The sequence below is a fragment of the Podarcis vaucheri genome, assembly GCF_965113315.1.
Source record: "Podarcis vaucheri genome assembly, chromosome: 1".
Lineage (NCBI taxonomy): Eukaryota > Metazoa > Chordata > Lepidosauria > Squamata > Lacertidae > Podarcis > Podarcis vaucheri.
Window position 1 is genome coordinate 22,913,934 of NC_138759.1, and position 23,690 is coordinate 22,937,623.

Genomic DNA, 23,690 nt, shown 5'->3' on the forward strand with positions numbered 1-23,690 from the left:
TCCTATCTATTTACCTAAGAAGAGTCCCATGATATAAATAGTAATAGATTTATGGTGGCACAAGCTTCCTACTAGGCAGAGGGCCTTCTTGGTAGTGGCGCCCGCCCTGTGGAACGCCCTCCCATCAGATGTCAAAGAGATAATCAACTACCTGACATTTAGAAGACATCTGAAGGCAGCCCTGTTCAAGGAAGTTTTTAATGTGTGACATTTTAATGTATTTTTAATCTTCGTTATGGGACGCGGGTGGCGCTGTGGGTAAAAGCCTCAGCACCTAGGGCTTGCCGATCGAAAGGTCGGCGGTTCGAATCCCCGCGGCGGGGTGCGCTCCCGCTGCTCGGTCCCAGCGCCTGCCAACCTAGCAGTTCGAAAGCACCCCCGGGTGCAAGTAGATAAATAGGTACCGCTTACCAGCGGGAAGGTAAACGGCGTTCCGTGTGCTGCGCTGGCTCGCCAGATGCAGCTTTGTCACGCTGGCCACGTGACCCGGAAGTGTCTCCGGACAGCGCTGGCCCCTGGCCTCTTGAGTGAGATGGGCGCACAAACCCCAGAGTCTGTCAAGACTGGCCCGTTCGGGCAGGGGTACCTTTACCTTTAATCTTCGTTGGAAGCCGCCCAGAGTGGCTGGGGAAACCCAGCCAGATGGGTGGGGTACAAATAATAAATTACTATTACTATTACTATTACCATTACATCAGATGAAGGCCAATGTTACATAAACAATGATGTTATTTTCTGCACAGTTTTTGCCTTTTCCTTGAACTGAAATTAATTAAATAATTGATTATGTTTGTTTCTGCCAAAGCAAAGTGGATAATGCAGGTTTTAGTGGAAGCCAAACTGTGGCAGAAAAGAAACAGTGCTGATTGTGTTCAACATAGCACAGGGTGGAAATCGCTGCCTTTTTATATCCCAAGCCCCAGCTGGCATGGCCAGTAGTCAAGGATATGGAGATAAATATATATACTCTTCTTCTGTTTCAAGTCCCTTCCAACTGGAAAATTTGGGCTACATACATACAAAGCTAAGGAATGGTAAAGAAATCCATAGCTTATGAAGAGGCGACTTATGTTTTGTTACTTACTCCAGGGATGGAAGCGATCATTTGCTTGTGTAAGATCAATGATTCAGCTAGTTTTGTTCCAGCATCTGCACAAACAAACTAATAAGAAATAACATATTAACCAATTTTGTGGACTGCTGGTGGTAAGGATGCAATAATCTCTAATTTATTAGTTTATTAAACAAAGTTTCATCTTGCTGATATTTGCGGTAATTTTGCTGCTCATAAAAGGGAGAGCTTATATTGGAAACAAGAACCGTTATCAAGAAGTCAATCCAATTCTTTTTCACTATATACGTACATACATACATACATACATACATATATTTAAAGCACTGTATAAAAATTAAGACGTGTATTCTCATTTCTTCAGCAGCAAGTTTAAAGTGAAAGAGGATTTTCAATCAAAGCTCATTACACAGCCTGCAGTCCTGGTACCATTATGTCAATTATAGTTCCAATTGACTTAATGAAGGCTTTCATTCCAGAGCAAAACATTTCCCCTCCTTGTGAATTTTCTCTTCTTTTTCTTACTGAGTGTGAGCAACTATTCTATACATCAGATAGAATTTTTAGAAATAACATGTGATTAAAAAAAAAATACGGACCATGTATTAAAAACCAGGGTTGTCAACTTTTTGGGTCCCATGAGTATATTTGCAAACTGGAGAAACTGTAAGCAACACCATTCATATACCATAACCAAGCACACGTTACAACCTATTTTATTGCCTACAACAGAATATTCCTTCCAACCTGAGGAAGGCCTCTGTGGGTGAATGGGCACCCATGGGTGCCATGTCAGCAAACTTCTGCTCAACTAATGCGTTCCAGGACAGAAAGAGATTCCAAGATGTGAATCTTTCTTACCCCGAACCAACAGAATGCAGTGGATGGGAGCACATTGCATTCAAGGTTCAACATGAGGTTATGTGCATGAGCAGGCAAACTAAGGCCCAGGGGCCGGATCCGGCCCAATTGCCTTCTAAATCTGGCCCACGGGTGGTCCGGGAATCCGCATGTTTTTACATGAGTAGAATGTGTGCTTTTAATTAAAATGCATCTCTGGGTTATTTGTGGGGCATAGGAATTTGTTCATATTTTTTTTCTTTTCAAAATACAGTGGTGCCTCGCAAGATGAAATTAATCTGTTCCGCGAGTCTCTTCGTCTAGCCGTTTTTTCGTCTTGCGAAGCAACCCTATTAGCGGCTTAGCGGATTAGCGCTATTAGCGGTTTAGCGGCTATTAAAGGCTTAGCAGCTATTAAAGGCTTAGCGGATTAACGGCTAAAAGGCTATTAGCGGCTGAGCGGCTTAGAAAAAGGGGGGGAAGCGGAAAAAAATCGGAACACTTGCAAGACGTTTTCGTCTTGCAAAGCAAGCCCATAGGGAAAATTGTCTTGCGAAGCAGCTCAAAAACGGAAAACCCTTTCGTCTAGCGGGTTTTCCGTCTTGCGAGGCATTCGTCTTGCAGGGCACCACTGTATAGTCCGGCCCCCATAAGGTCTGAGGGACAGTGGACCAGCCCCCTGCTGAAAAAGTTTGCTGGCCCCTGGTTATGTGACACAAGCAACCATAACAGAAAATGGAAGAGACTTGGATGAATTCCTGCCATTGGAAAGTTTGATGCAGTAAATCATTGTATTTCAGAGTGACGTATCACTGTTTTGTGAGTCGGGAGGAAATTAAAATATTGCAATCAAACAAATGGTCAGCACTTTGTTCCACCTGGTAGAAACCACGATGTATTACAGGGACAGACTAGAACAGCCTTCCCCAACATGGCGCCTTTCCGATGTTTTGGACCACGACTCCCATCATGGCCATGGCAGTTAGGGTTGATGGGAGTTGTAGTCCAAACCATCTGGAGCACAGCAGGCTGGGGGAAGACTGGAATAAAAACAAGGCAGTAAATTGAGAAACTGGGGACAAAGAGTTATGGTCCTCAAGTATATTCAGCATCTTTACTATACAGGGGTCCCTTCCAACTCTACAATTCTATGATTCTGTGATTCCTTTTGTTGGTCCTGAATCTCCCAACGTTCGTAGCAAGTCTCATTTAGGTGGACAGATCTGCACGATTGCTCGTTCTCATGACGTGATAACTGGCTTAGTGTTATGTGCAAACCAGGCAAATGTGAGTCAGGGAGGAGTCTTTGGCTATACAAACTACAGTGGTACCTCGGGTTAAGTACTTAATTCGTTCTGCAGGTCCGTTCTTAACCTGAAACTGTTCTTAACCTGAAGCACCACTTTAGCTAATGGGGCCTCCTGCTGCTGCTGCGCCACCAGAGCACAATTTCTGTTTTCATCTTGAAGCAAAGTTTTTAACCCGAGGTACTATTTCTGGGTTAGTGGAGTCTGTAACCTGAAGCGTATGTAAACCAAGGTATCACTGTATGTATGTGCACATATGGTAAAGCAGAGGTGCACAAATGCTCCCTTTTTTTTTTTTTGCAACCGGCTAATCTGGCACATGCAAATAATTAAGCTGAATGTGTTTTGAGATCATTTAAATGTGAACAGGTGTCAACAGCCATGCATCTGCAAAGAGCAATGGCCTCCTGTTCATCTTTACTGTTTCCGAGGCTCTCGTTTTGGACATTATCTGCATCCCTCCAGGAAGTGGGGTGTGTTTCAACCTGACATCGCAAGCGGAAGACTGGGCAAACTAGACAAAGGCCGCACCACTTATTTCCAAAGCATCTCACTATCACCCATATCAACTCCTTGCAAGATGCCAAAATGTCACTGGCAACAGATTTAATGCCAGTATTGAAAAGCCACAAAACAACAGAACATAAACAGGATAAATGTCTGCTGTGCCTCTCCCTAGAAATCTGCTGTCTGTGATAAAGCGTCAGCAAAGGCTTCAGGGGTAGTTGGTTGGGCAGAGATCCAGGAAGACAAGTAGTCTAGGTTTGGGGATGGAGAGAATGACCTCAGCAACAGGCTGAGGCCTATGCAAGGGCCTAGATTTGGAAAATAAGAAAGCGGCCTTAAATTGAATCAGCTTTGTCCACACAGCTCAGCTTTGTCCACACTGATTAATCTTTAACATCATCAGTCTTTAACCTCAGCAGTAACATCTAGACCAAAGGAGCGTTTCAGCCGTTCTTAAGTTTGTTTAAAATCTAAAACAGCTTATCTTGTATTCCTTTCTTTGAATTTGTGCTATGCAGGTTTTTTAAACCTTTTTGTAAAGGCAATACTAGAGTTTTCACAGCCGAGTCCTCAACTCCTTATCACAACTGCTTGGCTTTCTTTAAATAGGGCTATGTCTAAAACTTGAAAACTTTAGGTTTTCAAACCTTTTTTGTAAACTCAGGGGAGCACTTCAGCCCTGTTCTTGAGTTTGTTTAAAATCATTTAAGGTTTATGATTTCTCTATTTCCTTCTGAGGAAACTGAATAGTGCAGTGAAACGAGGTTTGTAGCTGTCATCCCATTAAGACTTTGTTCAATTCTAGGTTTTTCTAATTTTTTCCTTAAACTTTTTGATTTTTCTTATTTAGTTTAATTCTATAAGATAATATTTCTAGTTGATTACTTCTCGTTTCAGGGATTTTCACGGTATTTTATTTGTTTTGTGTAAATTGTCCACACTGATTGGCAGCTGCTCTCTGGGGTTTTAGGCAGGGTCCTCACCCAGCCCTACCTGGAGATGAGGGGGATTGAGTCTAGGCCCTTCCGTACGGCCCACCACTGAGCTATGGCCACATGACATTCTGCCCTATGCTTGCGCCTTGTTGCTGTCAGGAGAAATCAGCATGGAGACAATATTAAGGCCTTGGTGGAAAGAAAAACCCCGTAGCATTCAAGATGCGTGAGATCTCTCCCTCCCACCCTGAAGGAATTACAAACTGATGTCCCTGACCAGAGTCAGGGCTGGTGATGGGGGCATGATTCAGTGGCAGTTTGCATGCAGAATGTGCCTGGTTCAGTCCCTGTCATCTCCAAGTAAAAGGATCTCAGGTAGCAGAAACCTTGGACCAGCCTTCCACACCCCCAATGGGCTCCAGATGTTCTGGACAATGAGTCCCATTATCCTTGACCATTGGTCATGCTGGCTGGAGCTGATGAGAGCTCTTGTCTGGAGGGCAGCAGTTTGGGGACAGATGTGTTGTGCCTAGCTATAGGATTGGGCAAAGAGAAGAGCCCTGTTCCATCTGCTGTGGTCACTGTTAGTATGTGCACTGTATTTGTTAGAAAATGCATTTTACAAAGAATAAATTTCACTGCGGAAAAGAAAACACATGTAATGTAACAGCTGCAAAGCAGGTGGTTCCCATTAAGGTGACAGAAATGCTGAACTATGGTGTTGTTAACTTAACTCCCTTTAAAAGTGAGTGTGTTAGTGCCTTAGACAGGGTGGGAGTTAAGGTTCGGCTGGTTGTACCATCGTTTTTTCACTGACTGAGTTTTGCTGACTGAGAATATGGGAGTGTGAAGACTTCAAGCAGATGCTGTCCAGAGGGGTTTGTGAGGACAGACAAGCTATGGACCAATGGCTTATGCACTGCTACAAAGGAGTTTTGAAAGCAAAAGGACTAAACCCTCTCTTGGGCTCAAGGGAGAGAAAGGTATTGCATTGGACTTAATACATATGAATAATACAAATTGCTCTGTTGCTGCCATCCTGACAAGTCAAGATTCATCTTCAGTTCTTGTGTCTGGAGTCCACTCCATCCCTGAGGTCTGAGAGTGAAACCGCTGCATTGCTCTGAATCACTAAAAAAATAGCTAACAGTCATTACCCCCACAATCCCATACAGCTGCTGATTCCAGGAACAGTTCTGCTCCAGGGAATCCCCCCCCCTATACCCATGTCAAGAGCATGAGGACAGGTTTCGAACCCCAGCACCCTATGGGCTTTACTCCTAGACACACCCTAAGCCTTTGGCAGCGTCACTCTCGCTTCCAAGGGAGGCCAGCTAGTGGGACCACACCTTTCCTGCCCCACAACTGCTCTTCTCGCAGGGAAGTTCATATGAACTCCTCATGCAGATTACACACCTACCCAAACTTTTCCATCCTCCAGCATAAAGAAAGCTTTCCTCTTGTTTTGTGTCACTACCAATTCTGACAGCGATGAGTAACGTGGAAATAATTGGGGTATCAAATGTAAATGTCAGGAATATATCTTTTGCTATTCAGCCCACCTTGCTTCTTATTTAACGTTCTTAGCCCCCGTACTGCTATCTTTGTCAAATCAAGAAGCAGCTTGAGTCCCTACATGTCTCACGCAGCTATACACAGGAGTATCAAGTGATTGCTCAAGTGGTATTTCAGTGTCCCACCTTGTTCTACTACCTTCCCATTGTGGTAGGTCACTTCCTGTTCTTTATATAGCAGGGGTGTGGAACTGGATCCATCTGACAACCCAGTAGGGTCCGAGGATGGAGGCAGACCCACAAACTTCGAAGGGCTTCACTTATCCCCGCTGGGCATCGTACCAAAAAAGGCCCGGGGGGAATTCCGCATGATTCATAACCTCTCTTACCCAAGGGGAGGCTCGGTCAATGACGGGATCCCCCAGGAACTTTGTACAGTGAAATACGCTTCCTTTGATCAGGCTGTAAAAATGATTCGTAGATTCGGACAAGGGGCATTCTTGGCAAAATGCGACATTGAGTCTGCCTTTCGCCTTCTTCCAGTTCACCCAGATGACTTCAGATGGTTGGGCTTTAAATTTGAGGGCGCATATTTCATTGACAAAGCAATGCCCATGGGCTGTTCCGTAGCTTGCGCAGCTTTTGAATCTTTTAGCACATTCCTGGATTGGGCCCTACGCCTCAGAACAGGGTCCTTGGGTGTGTCACATTACCTCGATGATTTTATTTTGGCGGCGGATAGCAAACCACGCTGCTCCGCCCTGCTGGAGGCTTTCACAGCCCTAGCCGGCGAGTTAGGGGTGCCCCTGGCCGCCGACAAAACGGAGGGACCAGCCACCTCCATGGTCTATTTGGGAAGATGGAGGCTTCATTGTCTCCCAGGGACCCTCCTTTTAGGGACATCTTTAGCAGGGTGTTGAGGAAGCCTTCCTCAGACCTCCTCTTCTTAGGGGGCATGGAAGACCCATGATTATGTAAGTAAGCCTTCCACAATCTTTCACTCTCCAGACTGTTTGGACCACAGCTCCCACCAACCCCTGTGAAGTTGACCAATGGTCAGGGAGGATGGTATTTATAGGTCAAAACATCTGGAGGGCACCGGGTTGGGAGAGGTTGATGCTAGGGCTTGGGCCAAAAAATGCACACCCAAGTTCCATAGAGCCATTCAGCTCCTACCAAAGTGGGCATGGGGTCCAGAGGCTTTTGCAGGGATGCTGCTGAATTCTAGAATATATATATTTTTTGTGGGATGCGAGGGGCAGGAGAGACTTACCCTTGACACAAGGCAGCCAAGGGGAAACAAAAACCATCCTTCCCTGCCTCACAGAAAAAGCTTCAAGAATGTAAGGAGAGGTCTGCTAGATCAGGCCAATGGCCGCTCTAGTCCAGCATCCTGTCCTCACAAGAGCCAAGCATATGGCCGTGGGAAACCCACAAGCAGAACCTGACCACAACAGCACTCTCCCCTCCTGTGGTTGTCAGCAGCTGGTATTCAAGAAGCATGACGACGTCAGACTGTTTCCCAACGTTTCGAACAACAACAGAGCTGCCATGAGTAGCTCGTCCCAAGCTTCAGTCCTAAAAAATGCCCCGCTGGCGATCACAGTATGCCATGACAAACAGAGTGCAATTCCCAGACCCTTTGTGCATACATGTGTATGTGTTTCTTGTAGGGTGGGAAGATTTGTCTGTGGGGGGGGCAAGTACTCTGTCATTCTGTGTAACGTTGCCGGTTTCTCACAGTGTCCAAGAAGTAGAAAGGACTGTCCTCTCCTCTTTTTAAATACATAAATAAAGGTACTTGTAACATCAACTCCCCCCCCCCGAACCCATTACCTGGTGTGTCACACCCCCCCCACAACAACCAACCACACATACACACAGCTTCTCCTCTTAACACTGATATTATAATAGTTGTTTTTAGGGAAATTCTAAGCCCTCTGTGATTTAGAACGTCAATGTTACTTTCCAACTCTCCTGGCAACTGCTAATTTTCTCTGACTAATGTGCCCATTGCTTACGTGAAGCTGCGGCTCGTAGAAACATATGCCCAAGCGCAGCGCCAGGCACTTCGGAGGGCGGAAAGAAAAGAGGCTGTCAATCATGTGGAACTGTGCGTGACCCGGGGAGCAAGTCTGCAGAGCTGTGCATTGTGCCGTGGGCCACCCAGGTCACTTCCATTTCAGCTCCTTGTCATTTCGATGCGATTAAGTGCCAGCAACTGCCAGCCCAGTCATTCTGCAGTGGAGGATGGCTACTGTCAGGCTGCTGTATTTTTTAAAAAAGAAGTTGTGTGTCTCTCTAGTGAGCAACATCTGCTGTGTGCTTTCCTTCCAATCTGGTAGCGCAGGAGTCCTTCAGGCCCAATACAGAGGAAGGGTGATTTAATTGGGAGGGGGCTCTCTCAGTGGCCTAGCTCACACTTAACACTAAACCATGGTTTGGTTAACAGGAGTTAACCATGTGTTGCCCCATGACAATGATCAAGGAAACCATAGCTTGTTTTTGTAATGTTTTGGTTTTTCCCCAGCTGCTCTTGCTTCATGACTTTGAGTTCTGTATTCTTTTCAATGTCTGCTTAAAACATTTTTGTTTAGGCAAACATTTCCAGATATGCAGACATTCAACCCTTTTTAGCTACTGGCTGTCCAGTGCTTGGAAACCCCACGCAAAACATTCACTGTTAAACCATTTCTTTAAAAGTGTTTGTTCCATACCTGGACCAAAAGCAGAAGGTTCGTATCTGGCAAGGGAGATTTTAACTTCAGAGCTTGCAGCAACTCTAATATGACACTGCGGGATAAGTAGAACTTATCCCTTTCCTAAAAGAAAAGTGAACAAATCGGGGTTAAATTAATGCTTCCAACATTCTTCAACACCAAATCCTTGACTGCTATTTGTTTAGATGATTTATGTGCCTCCCTTTGCGCAAGTACAGAGCGGTTTAGAAGAAAGCCAAATACATTAAAAGAATAACATAAAATCCATAAAATAACACCATGCTCAAAATCGCACAGCAACCTATAAGAAGAAGAAGAAGAAGAGTTTGGGTTTGATATCCCGCCTTTAACTAATGTCAGGGGTTCAGAGACAGAGGCACAGGTGAGGGAGGAGATGGAGAGCGACGAGGAAGAATCCCAGGACAGTGAGGAAGAGGATGACAATGACTTGAGATCTTCCATGAGTCTCTCAAGTGAATCGGAGGATTCTCAGGAGGGGGCGCCCCTAGTCAGGACAAGGGGGGTCACAGGGGGGACCTGCCAGGAGCAGGGAAGCAGCAGGGAAACCCCGAGCGGGAGTGGGAGATCGGGGCCGGCTTCCCAGCAGGAACGAAGGGAAGAGAGGGGGGTTCCCAGTGTGACACACGGAGCGGAGCAGGAAAGAGACAGGGGAAGGAGATCTGGGGAGAACGTCCTGCCGGAAGAGGCGGAGAGTAGTACAGGGAGTAGTGTAAGTGTCAAAAGGAAGGTCAGGGGTAGCGAGCGCGTGCCAAGTTCAAATGTGGAGGCGCGCAGAAATGGAGAAAGCCCGGAGGAGGAGCCCAGCCCCAAAGCACGAAAGAGGGGGGGACAGGCATCTCAGGAATCCGCTTCAGGAGAGAGCAGGAGGGAAGGAACCCAGGGGGGGGCAGAAAGACCCTGCGGAAAAGGAAAGACAGGAAGAGGTGGTCTAGCACAAGCCTCTTAAGTTGGTGCAGGGGCGGGACCGATTCAGAGGGGACTTCAAATGTCTGACGTTAGAGACTCGGGGCTGCGCGCCTCGGTTGTGGAACCAATAGTGAACTGCAATAAACATCCTTGTATATAAGAAGAGCTCGGCGTTGGTCTTTTGTGAGCTGAGACCTGAGGCAGCCGCTGACAGTAAGTCCCCTCAAAAACTACGCAAAATTTTTTTTTGCAAAGCTCACGAAGTTTGGCAGCCATGAGTATGGAGCAGCAGATAGCTGAGCTACGCAACGCAGTCTCCCGACTTACCACTGAGGTAGTGGTCTCCCAGAAGAAGGGGGAAGAGGCGGAAAAGCGGTGCCAAGATCTGCAAGCCAGGTGGGATCATGCATGCCAAGTGGGGTTCCCGGGGACCAAAGCTGCTGAAGTAGCACTGGGCAGAAGAGGGGGCAACTTGGTAGCCCACTTCGATGGGAACCTGCAGCAATACCCCAGTTTTAAAGCAGACGTAGAATATGCGTTGCATTTGCTTCGCGACGACTTTAAAGATGAGGAGGAAAAGGTGGGTTTCATTGTGTCCCACTTGCATGGGGAAGCGAGGGCTTGGCTGCGCAATCTGTGGCGCGAGGATTGCCCTGCTCGAAGGGAGTCTGATGAATTTATCAAATGCATGGACGCTTGCTTTCAGTCTAGCGTGGATGTGGATGTGGCACGCCAGCAGATCCATGGTTTAAGGCAAGGCAAGGCTTCCGTACGTCAGTACCATGCTCGCTTTTTCGCCTTGCTGAATGTGCTGTGATGGGAGAAAGATTCTCTGGCTGTCAGAGACTTATTTTGGGAGGGGCTCTCTGGCCCGGTGAAGGACGAGCTGGCTAGGGGGGACAGACCTAAAACCCTGGCAGACGTGGTGCAGCGTGCGCTTGCCATTGGAGTGCGCCAGGAAGAACGCCCTTGGCGCAATGAGGGGGGTAGCCAGCTTCACGCACCGTCTAGAGTGCCTCCTTTGTTTCCCAGAGATCCAGGACGTCCGCGTCTCTCCCCTCAGCTGCAGCCAGGGGAGGAGCCTATGGAACTGGGGAGTGCAAAGGCTCAGTCAGTGGCCGGAGCCCCAGCGTCCGGAACAGTCAAGAAGAAGCCTCCTAGAGGGAACAGGAAGTGTTACGTCTGTGACAGTGCAACGCACATGGCGAAAGAGTGTCCCCAGAGGCTCCGGCAGCACACTGCAGCCTTGGCGACAGTAAATGCAGCAGCACAGCATGAAGAGCTGTGTCAGGGAAACGACAATGCCTGGCTGGAATCAGCAATGTTGGGGCACAGCCAGGCAAGTCAATAGAGCAGTCCCCAGCGCCTTTGCAGCCTACAGACCCCCTGCCACCCAAACCTGTAGTGCAGCTCACTGCAACCCTCCAGCTACCTAATGGACGCACCCTGGAGGTCCCCATCACAATTGACAGTGGGAGCAACGCAGACTTCGTGGGGGTGCAGTTCGTCAAGCAGCATCGCATAGAGCTTCTGCCAGCCACGCTGCCATTGAACGTCGTCACAGTGGATGGCAGGAACCTGCTGGGGGGGCAAGTGGTACAACAGACGCCGCCCATGGTGATGCAGATTGGCAATCGCCGAGAAGTCATCAGTTTCAACGTCACCCGCCTGTCAGACACGCCTATAGTGTTAGGCATGAGTTGGCTGGATAGGCACAGCCCGACCATGGCGTGGTACCAGCGGCAGCTCACCTTCGGCTCGTCCTATTGCGCGCAGCATTGCATCCAGACCGGTCAGGAGGAGAAGGGCCAAGAGGAGGGGCAGCAGCTACGTCTCAGCATGGCGCAAGCAGTACCCCTCAAGTACAAGGGGTTTTTGGAGGTTTTCTGCGAGAAGGAGGCTGACCAGTTGCCACCTCACCGGCCCTACGATTGCGCTATTGACCTCTTGCCAGGGACAACGCTGCCGCCTGTGAAGCTGTATTCCATGTCCGAGGAGGAGCTGCAGGAGCTCCGGGAATTCATAGATCACAATCTGCAGCGGGGATTCATCCGAGAATCGAAGGCTGTAGGGGGTAGTCCTGTGTTTTTTGTGAAGAAGAAAGACACGCCCCAAAAGAGGCTGATCGTAGACTTCAGATTCATAAACTCAAAGACAAAGCCCGCAGCCTTTCCCATGTCCAAGATCGACGACCTGCTCGCAACGGTGCGGAAAGGGAAGATCTTCACCAAGTTGGATCTCCGCGGAGCTTACAATCTCATACGCGTGCGAGAGGGTGATGAGTGGAAGACGGCCATGTTCACGCCGTTGGGCACCTACGAATACAGAGTTATGCCGTTTGGTCTCCAAAATGGCTCCCACTTTTTCCAAGCTTTTATGCATCATGTGCTAGCGGGACTCCTCTACAAGAAGTGCGTATGTTTCCTCGACGACATTCTGATCTTCTCAGAATCGCCGGAGGCTCACGAGAGCGACGTGAAGGAGGTCCTGCAGAGGCTACGGGAGCACAGGCTCTACGCCAAGCTGGAGAAGTGCCAATTCGACGTGACGGAGGTGGATTTTCTGGGCTATAGGCTGTCCGACAGGGGACTAGCCATGGACAGCACCAAGGTCCGCGCGGTGTTGGACTGGAAGAGCCCGCGAAATCGGAAAGAGGTCCAGAGGTTTGTCGGCTTCGCCAACTTTTACCGCAAGTTCATCAGGGGTTTCGCCAAGGAGACGGCAGCTATCACGGACACTCTCAGCTCCAAGAAGAAGAAGTTCACCTGGACGGACCAAGCGGAGCAGTCCTTCAGGAGACTTAAGAGTCTCTTCGCGTCCGAAGAACAGCTGCTACACGTGAATCCTGGCAGGCCCATGAGGGTGGAGACTGACGCATCTGACAGAGCGGTGGGGGCCGTCCTCTTACAGGAAGACCCGCAGGGAAACTGGAGGCCCTGTGCTTTCTACTCCAGAAAGCTCAGCAAGTCGGAGCAGAACTACACCATTTGGGACAGGGAGTTGCTGGCCATCCACGCAGCTTTCAAGGCGTGGAGGCACTTTCTCATCGGAGCCAAGCACACCGTGCAGGTCCGCACGGACCACAAGAACCTAGAGTACTGGCGCACGGCGAAGCTACAGAGCCAGAGGCACATACGCTGGGCGGAGTTCTTTGCGGATTTCGATTTCAGGATAGAGTACATCCCAGGCGACAACAATGTCATAGCAGATGCGCTCTCCAGGAAACCGCAGTATCTCGAGGCAGCGGCACCGGTGGCAGCCAAGCACATTTTTGCACCGCAGGCGTGGGCGTGCGCTTCAGCCGCCGTGGACCTGGAGGCGGTGCGTCGCGCGTTGCAGGCGGATCCGTTCGCACAGTCCAAGATGGAAGAGGTGCGGAGGGGCACAGCAAAGGATGACGAGTTCCAGATACGCGACGGCCTGCTGACCCGTAAAGGTGCTCTCTACGTTCCGGGAGACGATCTCCGCGCGAAGGTTCTGCAGCAGTTGCACGACGCACCCAGCGCTGGCCACTTCGGCAAGGAAAAGACAACGGAATTAGTGGCCAGAGACTTTTGGTGGCCCCAGATGCAAGGGGAGGTCGCGGAGTACGTCGCCAGGTGTGACACGTGCCAAAGGTCCAAGCCAGTGCACCAGAAGCCAGCGGGACTGCTGGAACCGCTGGAAACGCCACTGCAACCGTGGGAGAGGGTGGCGCTGGACTTTGTCACTGATCTGCCCAGTTCGCGAGGCAAGACGGCGGTGCTTGTGGTTGTAGACCTGTTCACCAAGATGGCGCATTTCATTCCTTGCGCGAAGGTGGCGACAGCGGAGCAGACAGCCAAACTGTTCATCGACCACGTGTTCAAGGTGCATGGGTTGCCACGGTCCATTCTGTCCGACAGGGGGCGCCAGTTTGTGTCCAGTTTCTGGCGGAAGCTCCTAGGGATCCTGCACGTCAAAATCAACCTGTCGTCGGTGAGACATCCGCAGACCAACAGCCAAGCAGAGAGGGTCAACGCGATCATGCAGCAGTACCTGAGATGTTACGCCAATCAGCGACCCGCGGCTTGGGTGGATTACCTGCCGATGGCTGAGTTTGCCTACAACAACACGAAGCACGCGTCGACGGGGGTGACGCCGTTCTTCGCTAACAATGGAAGGCATCCCAGAACCTTCCCGGGGCTCGTAACGACGGGGGAGGGGGAGCCACAGGAAGCCGACCATTTCGCAGCAGAATTGCAAGAGGTGCACAACGAGCTACGGAGACATTTAGAGCTAGCTAAACAAGCCTATAAGGTGCAGGCGGACAAACACAGGAGGGAGGGGGAAGACATCCAGGTGGGAGACTGGGTATGGTTAGCGGCCCAAGCGGTGCCGGCCAAGTCGTTAGCTAAAAAGAAGCTAGGACACAGGCAACTAGGGCCGTACCAAGTTGAGGCCAGGATCAATCCCGTAGCGTTTCGATTGGCCCTCCCCGAGGGTTCCAGAATGCACCCGGTCTTTCATAGGTCGATGCTCACCCCCTACAAGGCCCCACACAGATTTCAGGAGTCAGGGACGGCACCAGAACCAAGCAGGGAGTCGCCCAAGAGGGGGAGGTCACCTAAGGACGAACCAGTCAACGAGGTCACAGAGATTCTGGACTCGAGATGGGGGGAAGAGGGAGTAGAATATTTTCTCGCCAGGGAGGGCGCCCCGGCCAGCACCAACAGTTGGGTGCTGGACTACGCTTTGGACGAACCCCTCCTCAAGGACGAGTTCCATGCCCTTTTCCCACACAGGCCCATGCCAGCACAGTTTTTCGACGATTGGCTTTTTACGCCCACACTTTCCGCCAGCACCTTCCGAGGGTTCTCCTCCGCAGAGGAAACGACGCCAGAGTCGAGCCCTCCAAGGGGATCGTGTTTGGGGGTGGACACCGACCCTTCTTACTGGTGGGACGACCAACCAGAAGAGGACTGGCGCATGAGGTGGCGGGTGGGTCCTTGGCAAGCAGACCCCACCCAGGCATCAGGGGGTGGGGAGGACGTGAACATGTTGGGAGAGGACAATGGGTTCGAGTACACAAACAATGAACTGGAAGCAGAGGAGATCGACGTCGACGACCTGTGTCCGGCAGCGACCTCCGCAACGACGGAGCCCCCGGAACCTGCGCCCGAGCAGCGGGAGGGGGGAAGGGGGGGCTTCGAGGGGGGGATGGATGTCAGGGGTTCAGAGACAGAGGCACAGGTGAGGGAGGAGACGGAGAGCGACGAGGAAGAATCCCAGGACAGTGAGGAAGAGGATGACAATGACTTGAGATCTTCCATGAGTCTCTCAAGTGAATCGGAGGATTCTCAGGAGGGGGCGCCCCTAGTCAGGACAAGGGGGGTCACAGGGGGGACCTGCCAGGAGCAGGGAAGCAGCAGGGAAACCCCGAGCGGGAGTGGGAGATTGGGGCCGGCTTCCCAGCAGGAACGAAGGGAAGAGAGGGGGGTTCCCAGTGTGACACACGGAGCGGAGCAGGAAAGAGACAGGGGAAGGAGATCTGGGGAGAACGTCCTGCCGGAAGAGGCGGAGAGTAGTACAGGGAGTAGTGTAAGTGTCAAAAGGAAGGTCAGGGGTAGCGAGCGCGTGCCAAGTTCAAATGTGGAGGCGCGCGGAAATGGAGAAAGCCCGGAGGAGGAGCCCAGCCCCAAAGCACGAAGGAGGGGGGAACAGGCATCTCAGGAATCCGCTTCAGGAGAGAGCAGGAGGGAAGGAACCCAGGGGGGCAGAAAGACCCTGCGGAAAAGGAAAGACAGGAAGAGGTGGTCTAGCACAAGCCTCTTAAGTTGGTGCAGGGGCGGGACCGATTCAGAGGGGACTTCAAATGTCTGACGTTAGAGACTCGGGGCTGCGCGCCTCGGTTGTGGAACCAATAATGAACTGCAATAAACATCCTTGTATATAAGAAGAGCTCGGCGTTGGTCTTTTGTGAGCTGAGACCTGAGGCAGCCGCTGACAACTAACCACTAAATCACTTTTATATACAAATCACATACAGAGGCTTAGATCCTGAACTGCCTTCCATGAAGGAAGATTGTGTTCCAGGAGAGGCTCATGTTCACAGAATCAAAGAATTGGAGAGTCGGAAGGGAACCCGAGAGTCATCTAGTCCATCCCTCTGCAATACAGGAATCTCAACTAAAGCATCCATGACAGCTTAGACCATCCAACCTCTGCTTGAACCTCTGGATCTCTTCAGAAGTGTACATATCCTTTACTTATAATGCTACTCCTTCTCTCTTCCTGTTTGGTCTATGCCCTCTGAAAAGGTTACAGCCCTCAATTTCTACATTCCAGCCATAAATCTCATCCCACCAGGTTTCAGTAAAGGCTATTGGGTCATATCTGCCATTCTGTATCAACAGCTCAGACTCATCTTTCTTGTTTCTCATTCTCTGTGCATTAGTATAGACACAACTGAAACCATGTGCCATTCCCTCCAGCTACTTCCTTCTTGTAGCTTTCTGCCCTGTAGCAGGTTTCTGTAGCACTGCCTCAGTTCCCTGTGCATCAATGAAGCTATTATCCCTAATACCAGGTATTCTCCTGCCATCTGTAAAATTGCTTCCAGAAAGAAAATCCCTCCATCTCGTCCGTACTCTGCAGTCCCCACTGAAACAGATTTTCAGAAGGAACAGAGGAATATAGCGGCAATTTCTAAAACTCCCCTAGCACCACCCCTTTCAATCAGCAGCCTCATCCTGCAAAGGGAGTTCCGGGCTGCATCCACACCATATATTTAAAGAACATGACATTCCTCAAACAATCCCAGGAACTGTAGCTTACCCTCACAGAGCTACCGTTCTCAGCACTGTTAACGAACTACAGCTCCCAGGATTCTTTGGGGGAGGTAATGTGCTTTAAATGTAGTATGCATACACAAGTCCTTTCATGGGAATTTAGGGTCCATAGAATTTGAGCAAGAAAACAGAGTTAAAAGAAGAAGAAAACCAGTGAGGTGTGTGCTTGCTCATAGAGCACACACATCGGCGTTCCCACAGGGGCTCAGTGCCCTACAACGGCCTGCGTGTGTTTATGCATCTGTCTAAACTCCACAGCTCCTATCCCCTGTGATGCAAAGGATTTCTCTTCCAGGAGGGAAGGGCATCTTGCATCTGAGAGGATTATGTCAATGACATCTGCTGTTCCATTGAGCATTTTGTCCTGGTGCATAGACAAATGGAAAGATAGGGGGAGGGCAACTTTCTAACCCCCCACTCCCAAGCTAATTTGTTCCCCTGTGAGATGAACTCCAGATGTCCCTACAGTTTATTCATCTGGATTTTTGTCAGATGGGGAGGAAACTTCTCTTATTTTTGAGAAACAGGATGGCCTAATGCATGTTCAGTAGAATTACTGATAATGCAAACACCACAGCAGTGAGGTAGAAAGTAGTGGACATAATGAAAAATATAACTCTCAAACCATGGCAGACATGGAAGATGCAAACATCTCCCCCCGCTCACACACACATTCATGTGGATGGAGGACAGATAGGGATGTGTAAGCTTGTGTAGAAAGAAGGCTGCATCAATTGCTCTGCCTACTTTTGGCTCTAACATGTGACTTCTGAAGGGCTGCCCAGAAGAGAATGAGGGCCTTGGGCTGAAAAGGTTTCCACACCGATGTATCGGTGTGAAAGTACCCCTAGTAGAGTCCAGAATTTCTATTAATGAGCTATCCCCAGATCCATTAAGGAAAAGGTAAAGTATAATATTTGCACAACCTCTCAAGCAGGTTTTGGCCAGAGTTTCAGCTCCTTTCTGTAACGTTCAACTTTACCTCTGATTTTAAATAGCAGACGGAACAGAGGTTGCTTCAATGTCAATTTCGCTTGAGAACAAAAATAAGGGGTAGGTGGGTTCTCCGTTTGCCCCTGTCTCTGGTGCAATTAAAAGGAAACAAGCCAGTTAATTACCTTTGTGAAAGCTCTGTGACACAAACCGCACAGCTCTACCAAATACGCTAGGGTGAAGACGGCGTTCTGAATGACGAAACTCAGCAATTTGGAAAATGGCTCTAACAGGCTCTGCAATGAAAGGAAGATGGAGGGCATGTCAGGAAATATATGCTTCTTTCAGCAAAATGAAGGGTGTGTGGGTTGTGAAATCATTCATTATAACAAAGCCTACCCCCCTTTTTAAAAAAAACCATGAAGGATATGAAGTTGCAGCTCCCCAAACTGATTCGTTCCAATGACTGTAGTCACACTTTGGGATTCCCAGCCACCACCTTGAGAGAACTCCTGGAAAGAGTTCTGCTTGCAAGATTCGCACTGGCTGCCAATCTGCAACCGGGCCAAGTTCAAAGTGTTGGCATGAACATACAAGTCCCTACGCTGCTCAAGACCAGCTTGCTTGAGAGACCCTTATACACCCAGCAGATTGCAGGAGAGTTTCTGGAGGAGAGTTTCTCCTGCAACTTCCAAACATCTCAGAAGCCCACTCCACAATAATACTGAGTAGGGCTTTCTGTGGAATAACTTTCCTGCCAAGATATGAATTTCTATGGAGCAGCTATCCTGTCAACATATGACAGGCACTATATGTACTTTCCAGAAACAACTGAAGACATTTTTGTTCATACAGACTTTCCCTGCTGAATAAATGGCCTTTTGAAGGGACACAGGTGGCGCTGTGGTTTAAACCACTGAGCCTCTTGCGTTTGCCAATCAGAAGGTCAGTGGTTCGAATCTGCACGACGGGGTGAGCTCCTGTTGCTCTGTCCCAGCTCCTGCCAACCTAGCAGTTTGAAAGCACAGCAGTGTGAGCAGACTGCAGACAAATAGGTACCGTTGCGGTGGGAAGGTAAACGGCATTTCCATGCACTCTGGTTTCTGTCATGGTGTTCCGCTGCACCAGAAGCGGTTTAGTCATGCTGACCACATGACCCAGAAAGCTGTCTGTGGACAAATACCAGCTCCCTCGGCCTGAAAGCGAGATGAGAGCCACAACCCCATAGTCACCTTTGACTGGACTTAACTGTCCAGGGGTCCTTTACCTTTACCTTAAATGGCCCTTTACTTTGAGTGTCCATTTGCCAGGGTTTTTGCCTTGTTTTACATCATAGAACTGGAAGGACCACGAGGGTCATCTAGTCCAAACCCCTGCAATGAAGGAATATTTTGCCCAACGTGGGGCTTGAACCCACAACCCTATATTACTAGTTATTTTTGTCCTTAACTGCTTTTAATTATATCATGTGTAAATCCCACTGAGGCAGTGGTTTACTAGGCAATTAATAAATCAACAACAAAGTGTTCCAGGAAGGATCAGAACCCTACTCCCCTGGGGTATTCTTAAGTTGAGCAAGGAAACTGTTTAGCTCCCATAGGCTCCCTGTGAACCATACTCTGTGAACTGCGCTGAGATCTTATGATGAAGGGCGGGGTATAAATCTAATAAATAAAATGAATAATAAATAACCATGTGGGTGAGCACAAATGCACATGGATAAAAGCATCTCACTCTCTTTGAGATCAAAGCTATTGAAACAGTCATAGGAATCAGGCTATTTGTTTATCTAACCAAGTATTTTCTACTCTGCCAGGCAGTGGCTTCCCAGGGTCTCCTGCAGAGAGTTTTTCTTATTACCTGCTACCTGGCTCTTTAAACTGGAAAATCCCAGGGAATGGCTGTGAGGCCTTCTGCATGCTCTGCTCTGCTTAGAGTTGCCTGGTTGACCTTACTTCTGGAAAACCAGTCCACACAAACATGATGATCTTTTGCTGTCCAACACACCAGGCAACAGCTTTCAGGTGCAGCTAAAAGTCACAAGCCGACAGCTGCAGACAAAAAGTTGGCCATCGCATTGCCTCAAACGCAACATTTTTCAATGACGTTGGCTCACACCGTCAGCCATGTGCCATTAAGTCATGTGCTTGCCTCCCTTAATTAAACCAGACATGAAAGTCCCAAGAAATGCAGCCTCTGCTATTCAATATTTTTCATTAACCAAATCCTGTACTTGCTCTCATCTCGGTTCGGTTTGTCCCAAGCTGCAAAGCTCTAGGTAAATCTACTGGTGCCGCTTTAAAAAAAGAAGAGAAAGAAATCCAACTCCTTAAGAAGACATAAACTCCCACCCACATAGTGAATGTAATCCCTCCCACACATTAATGCAACCTAGATTCGGAGAACTCCTATCCTGCTTGACACGGCACAATTGCATGGCTATAATACTCTTCCTACTAAGAGATAAAGAAGAAACCTGAAATGATGAGGAAAACGGGAGGTTTTATATAAATATATAAAACCTTGAGCACTTACTCTGGCAGCACTGCTGGTGGGTATCTTCAGCAAGCAGATCATTATTCTGAGACTAGAATCTAAAGAACACTGGGGAGAAAACGAGGCAGGACACAGAAGAAAGAGTTAGTGCCTTTCCTTAAAATGTAATTTAGCCCTGCCAGGTATACAGGATGCTAAAGAAAAGGCAGCCGTACAAAAGTGCAGAAGCACACAACGTGAGACTATCTGAGAGGCAGTTGTCTGAGTTAAGAGTGGGCTTTTGGGCTGGAGGTACCACTCTGTTGCGCTTCTACTCCTGCAGGGATAGCCAGCTCTAGCAGGTGGTGCATGGCAGTGCCTGCTACTTACTAGATCAGGGTTTCCCAAACTTGGGTTTTCAGCTGTTTTGGGACTCCAGTTCCCATCATCCCTGACCACTGTTCCTGCTAGCTAGGGATGATGTTAGTCAAAAAACAGCTGGAAACCCAAGTTTGGGAAACACTGTACTAGATGATGGGTAAGTTGAGCAGAACGTCTGGCTAACACAGATTTGCCAGCGTGCAAGTCCTCCTTGACCAAACCCTGTATGAATTGAGAGAGAGAGAGAGAGAGAGAGAGAGAGAGAGAGAGAGAGATAAATCTCCACTCAGATTGGATAGGTCCTTGCCATGTCAGACCACTGGCCCATCTAGCTTCACATTATCTACAATGACTGGCAACAGCTGTCTGAGGTTTTAGGTGGGCGATTTTCTCAGCAGCACCTGGGGATGCCAAGGACTGAATGTGGGATTGCAAGCACTGTACCTTAAGTGGCAAAACGCAGGGCAGTTTCGTAAAGAACGTCTGGAACTGGTTGCTGATCGTGGTCCAGAGGTTGCTGGGGGAATCCATCGGCAAAGCTTCCATGAACGTAGCAATGTTCTCCAAGCAGCGTAGCATCCCGCCCCCTGCTGGTAAATTCTTCTTGGTGTTTAAGCCCTAAGAAAAGAAGTACATGGACAATTCAAACCCTGCTCGCAAAAAAACTAAGGCGGTGAGGAGCATTTTTGAAAAGTGCAGACAGTAGGGACTGATTTCCTATTCCCTCCAACAAATAAATTACAAACTACCTTGTATCTCAACCTTTCCTAACCTACCGCACTTCAACTTGCATCCATTCCAACCAGTACACCTGTGCCAGCTATAGCTGGTGAGAGTTGGCGTTCAAAACATCTGGAGGGCATCGGATTGAGAAAGGCTGGTGTATGTTCTACATCACAGGAATGGGGAGAAGCAAATATGTAGGTGGTGCCTAACCTACCTCACACCTCACAGGGTTGTTGTAAAGGTGAAAGAGTGAACTACATACACCACCATGAGCTCCTTGGAGGGAAAGGTGGGGTATAAATGTAATGATAAGAAATTGATAATTGAAATTGATCTGGAGATACACGTGTGTGTGTGTGTGTGTGTGTGTGTGTGTGTGTGTGTGTAGTAAGCATGAGTTAGAAGAACAGCTATAATGAAAGGTCTTTCTAATCCAGCATCCTAGTTTCAACAGCAACCAGCAAGATCCCTCTGGAAATGCCACAACCAGAGAATAAAGACATCCCTCCCCTGATTTTTGACCCCCAGCGACAGGTATTCAGTGCCACGTTGCATTTGGACACAGATATTATTTTTTACCTATAGTAGCAATGGGACAACACGTCTGCCTGTTTGATCAAGGGAAATCCATTTGTGCAAGGAGACTTTGGGTTTCTCTCCTCCCTTTTCCAGCCTCTGTGTACCCCCGTCCCACAAATCTGCTGCTGAGGGTCCCCAAGCAAAGTGTTGGGGATGCAGTGGAGAGGAAAGGAAGCTGTTGGGCAGAGGAACGGTGTCCCTCAGGAGGTTGTGGACTCTCCTTCCATGGGGGTTTCTAAGCAGAGGTTGGATGGCCATCTGTCATGGATGCTTTAGTTGAGATTCCTGCGTTGCAGGAGACTGGACTAGATGACTCTTGGGGTCCCTTCCAACTCTACAATTCTCTAATTCTATGAAAAGCCCCGTTGTGCAAATGAATTATTTTATTTATTACCTGTTCTTCACCCTAAGGCCCCAGGGTGGGTTGCAACAACTTAAAACACAACTTTAAAACAGTTTAAAACAAATTACAATCACAAGAATAGGGTGAGAACAAAAAAAATACACCTCAAGTGTCTAAGGCCAGCTAGTAGCCAAAGGCTACTAGTCTTGATGGCTATGTTCTGCTTGAACTGTCAGAAGCATCATGTCTCTGAACACTAGTTACTGGCAATCACAGGTGGGCAGAGAGCTGTTGCGCTCATGTCTAGCTTCTTGGCTTCCACAGGTACCTGATCAGCCACTGTGAGAATAGGATGTTGGACTAGATGGGCCATTGGCCTGATCCAGTAGGACTCTTGACATGAGCCAACAGTGTGACGCGGCAGCTAAAAAAGCCAATGCAATTCTGGGCCTCATCAATAGGAGTATAGCATCTAGATCAAGGGAAGTAATAGTGCCACTGTATTCTGCTCTGGTCAGACCTCACCTGGAGTACTGTGTCCAGTTCTGGGCACCACAATTCAAGAAGGACACTGAGAAACTGGAACGTGTCCAGAGGAGGGCAACCAAAATGGTCAAAGGCCTGGAAACGATGCCTTATGAGGAACCGCTAAGGGAGCTGGGCATGTTTAGCCTGGAGAAGAGGAGGTTAAGGGGTGATATGATAGCCATGTTCAAATATATAAAAGGATGTCACATAGAGGAGGGAGAAAGGTTGTTTTCTGCTGCTCCAGAGAAGCGGACACGGAGCAATGGAGCCAAACTACAAGAAAGAAGTTTCCACCTAAACATTAGGAAGAACTTCCTGACAGTAAGAGCTGTTTGACAGTGGAATTTGCTGCCAAGGAGTGTGGTGGAGTCTCCTTCTTTGGAGGTCTTTAAGCAGAGGCTTGACAACCATATGTCAGGAGTGCTCTGATGGTGTTTCCTGCTTGGCAGGGGGTTGGACTCGATGGCCCTTGTGGTCTCTTCCAACTCTATGATTCTATGATTCTATGATTCTTCTTTAGTTCTCAGTGCTGTGAGAGAAGACACACATTGAAAAATAAACGCGGTGTTTGCCCTACACAAAATGGAAGTATCTGAGCAGTTTCAGCTCTGCCCCAGTAAAAGTAAAACTCGAGAGTAGAAACGTTTAGGGTGTGAGATGAGAAGATGTAAAATACATCCAGTGGGAAAGAAAACAGTGATTGTGAAAGATACACAGATGGTAGACTAACCTCCAGGAGCTGGCTCAAAGCAGCTATGGAACTCAGTTCACTGAAATCCATGAGAGATGTAGCCAAGGTCCGTAGAAAACTTCCATCTGCAAATGACAACATTTGGGGTTGTTGTTGTTTTCCAAAGAAGCTTCAGCACGGAGGTTGTGGAGAGGAAGGGAAACAAATCTCAGACATTTGCACATTACCTTTGATGTTACTCTGGAACAGCTGGGGAAGTATGCCATTGGGAGCCAGTTGATGGAAAATACAGCGGAGAAATTGCTTAGCCACGCCTGCAGCATTCCCTGGGATCATCATGCTGAGGAACAAAATGAAGGAATAAAGAGGGAGGGAGATGCCATGATTCTTCAAGCATATCTCA

General features: G+C 48.6%; 1 protein-coding gene across 7 annotated transcripts in view; it reads right to left on the reverse strand.

Annotated features, from left to right (window-relative positions):
* UNC79 (unc-79 homolog, NALCN channel complex subunit) overlaps nt 1-23,690 on the reverse strand; it is a 148,298-nt gene that overhangs the window by 16,914 nt on the left and 107,694 nt on the right. For all 7 annotated transcript variants that reach the window (XM_082231728.1, XM_082231729.1, XM_082231726.1 and 4 more), the window contains 7 exons: nt 23,515-23,627; nt 23,327-23,412; nt 20,865-21,038; nt 20,100-20,168; nt 17,750-17,860; nt 8,893-8,997; nt 1,085-1,162 (listed from right to left, as the gene is read on the reverse strand). In XM_082231728.1, the coding sequence (XP_082087854.1) occupies nt 1,085-1,162; nt 8,893-8,997; nt 17,750-17,860; nt 20,100-20,168; nt 20,865-21,038; nt 23,327-23,412; nt 23,515-23,627 (736 nt within the window). The remainder of the gene's footprint in view (nt 1-1,084; nt 1,163-8,892; nt 8,998-17,749; nt 17,861-20,099; nt 20,169-20,864; nt 21,039-23,326; nt 23,413-23,514; nt 23,628-23,690) is intronic.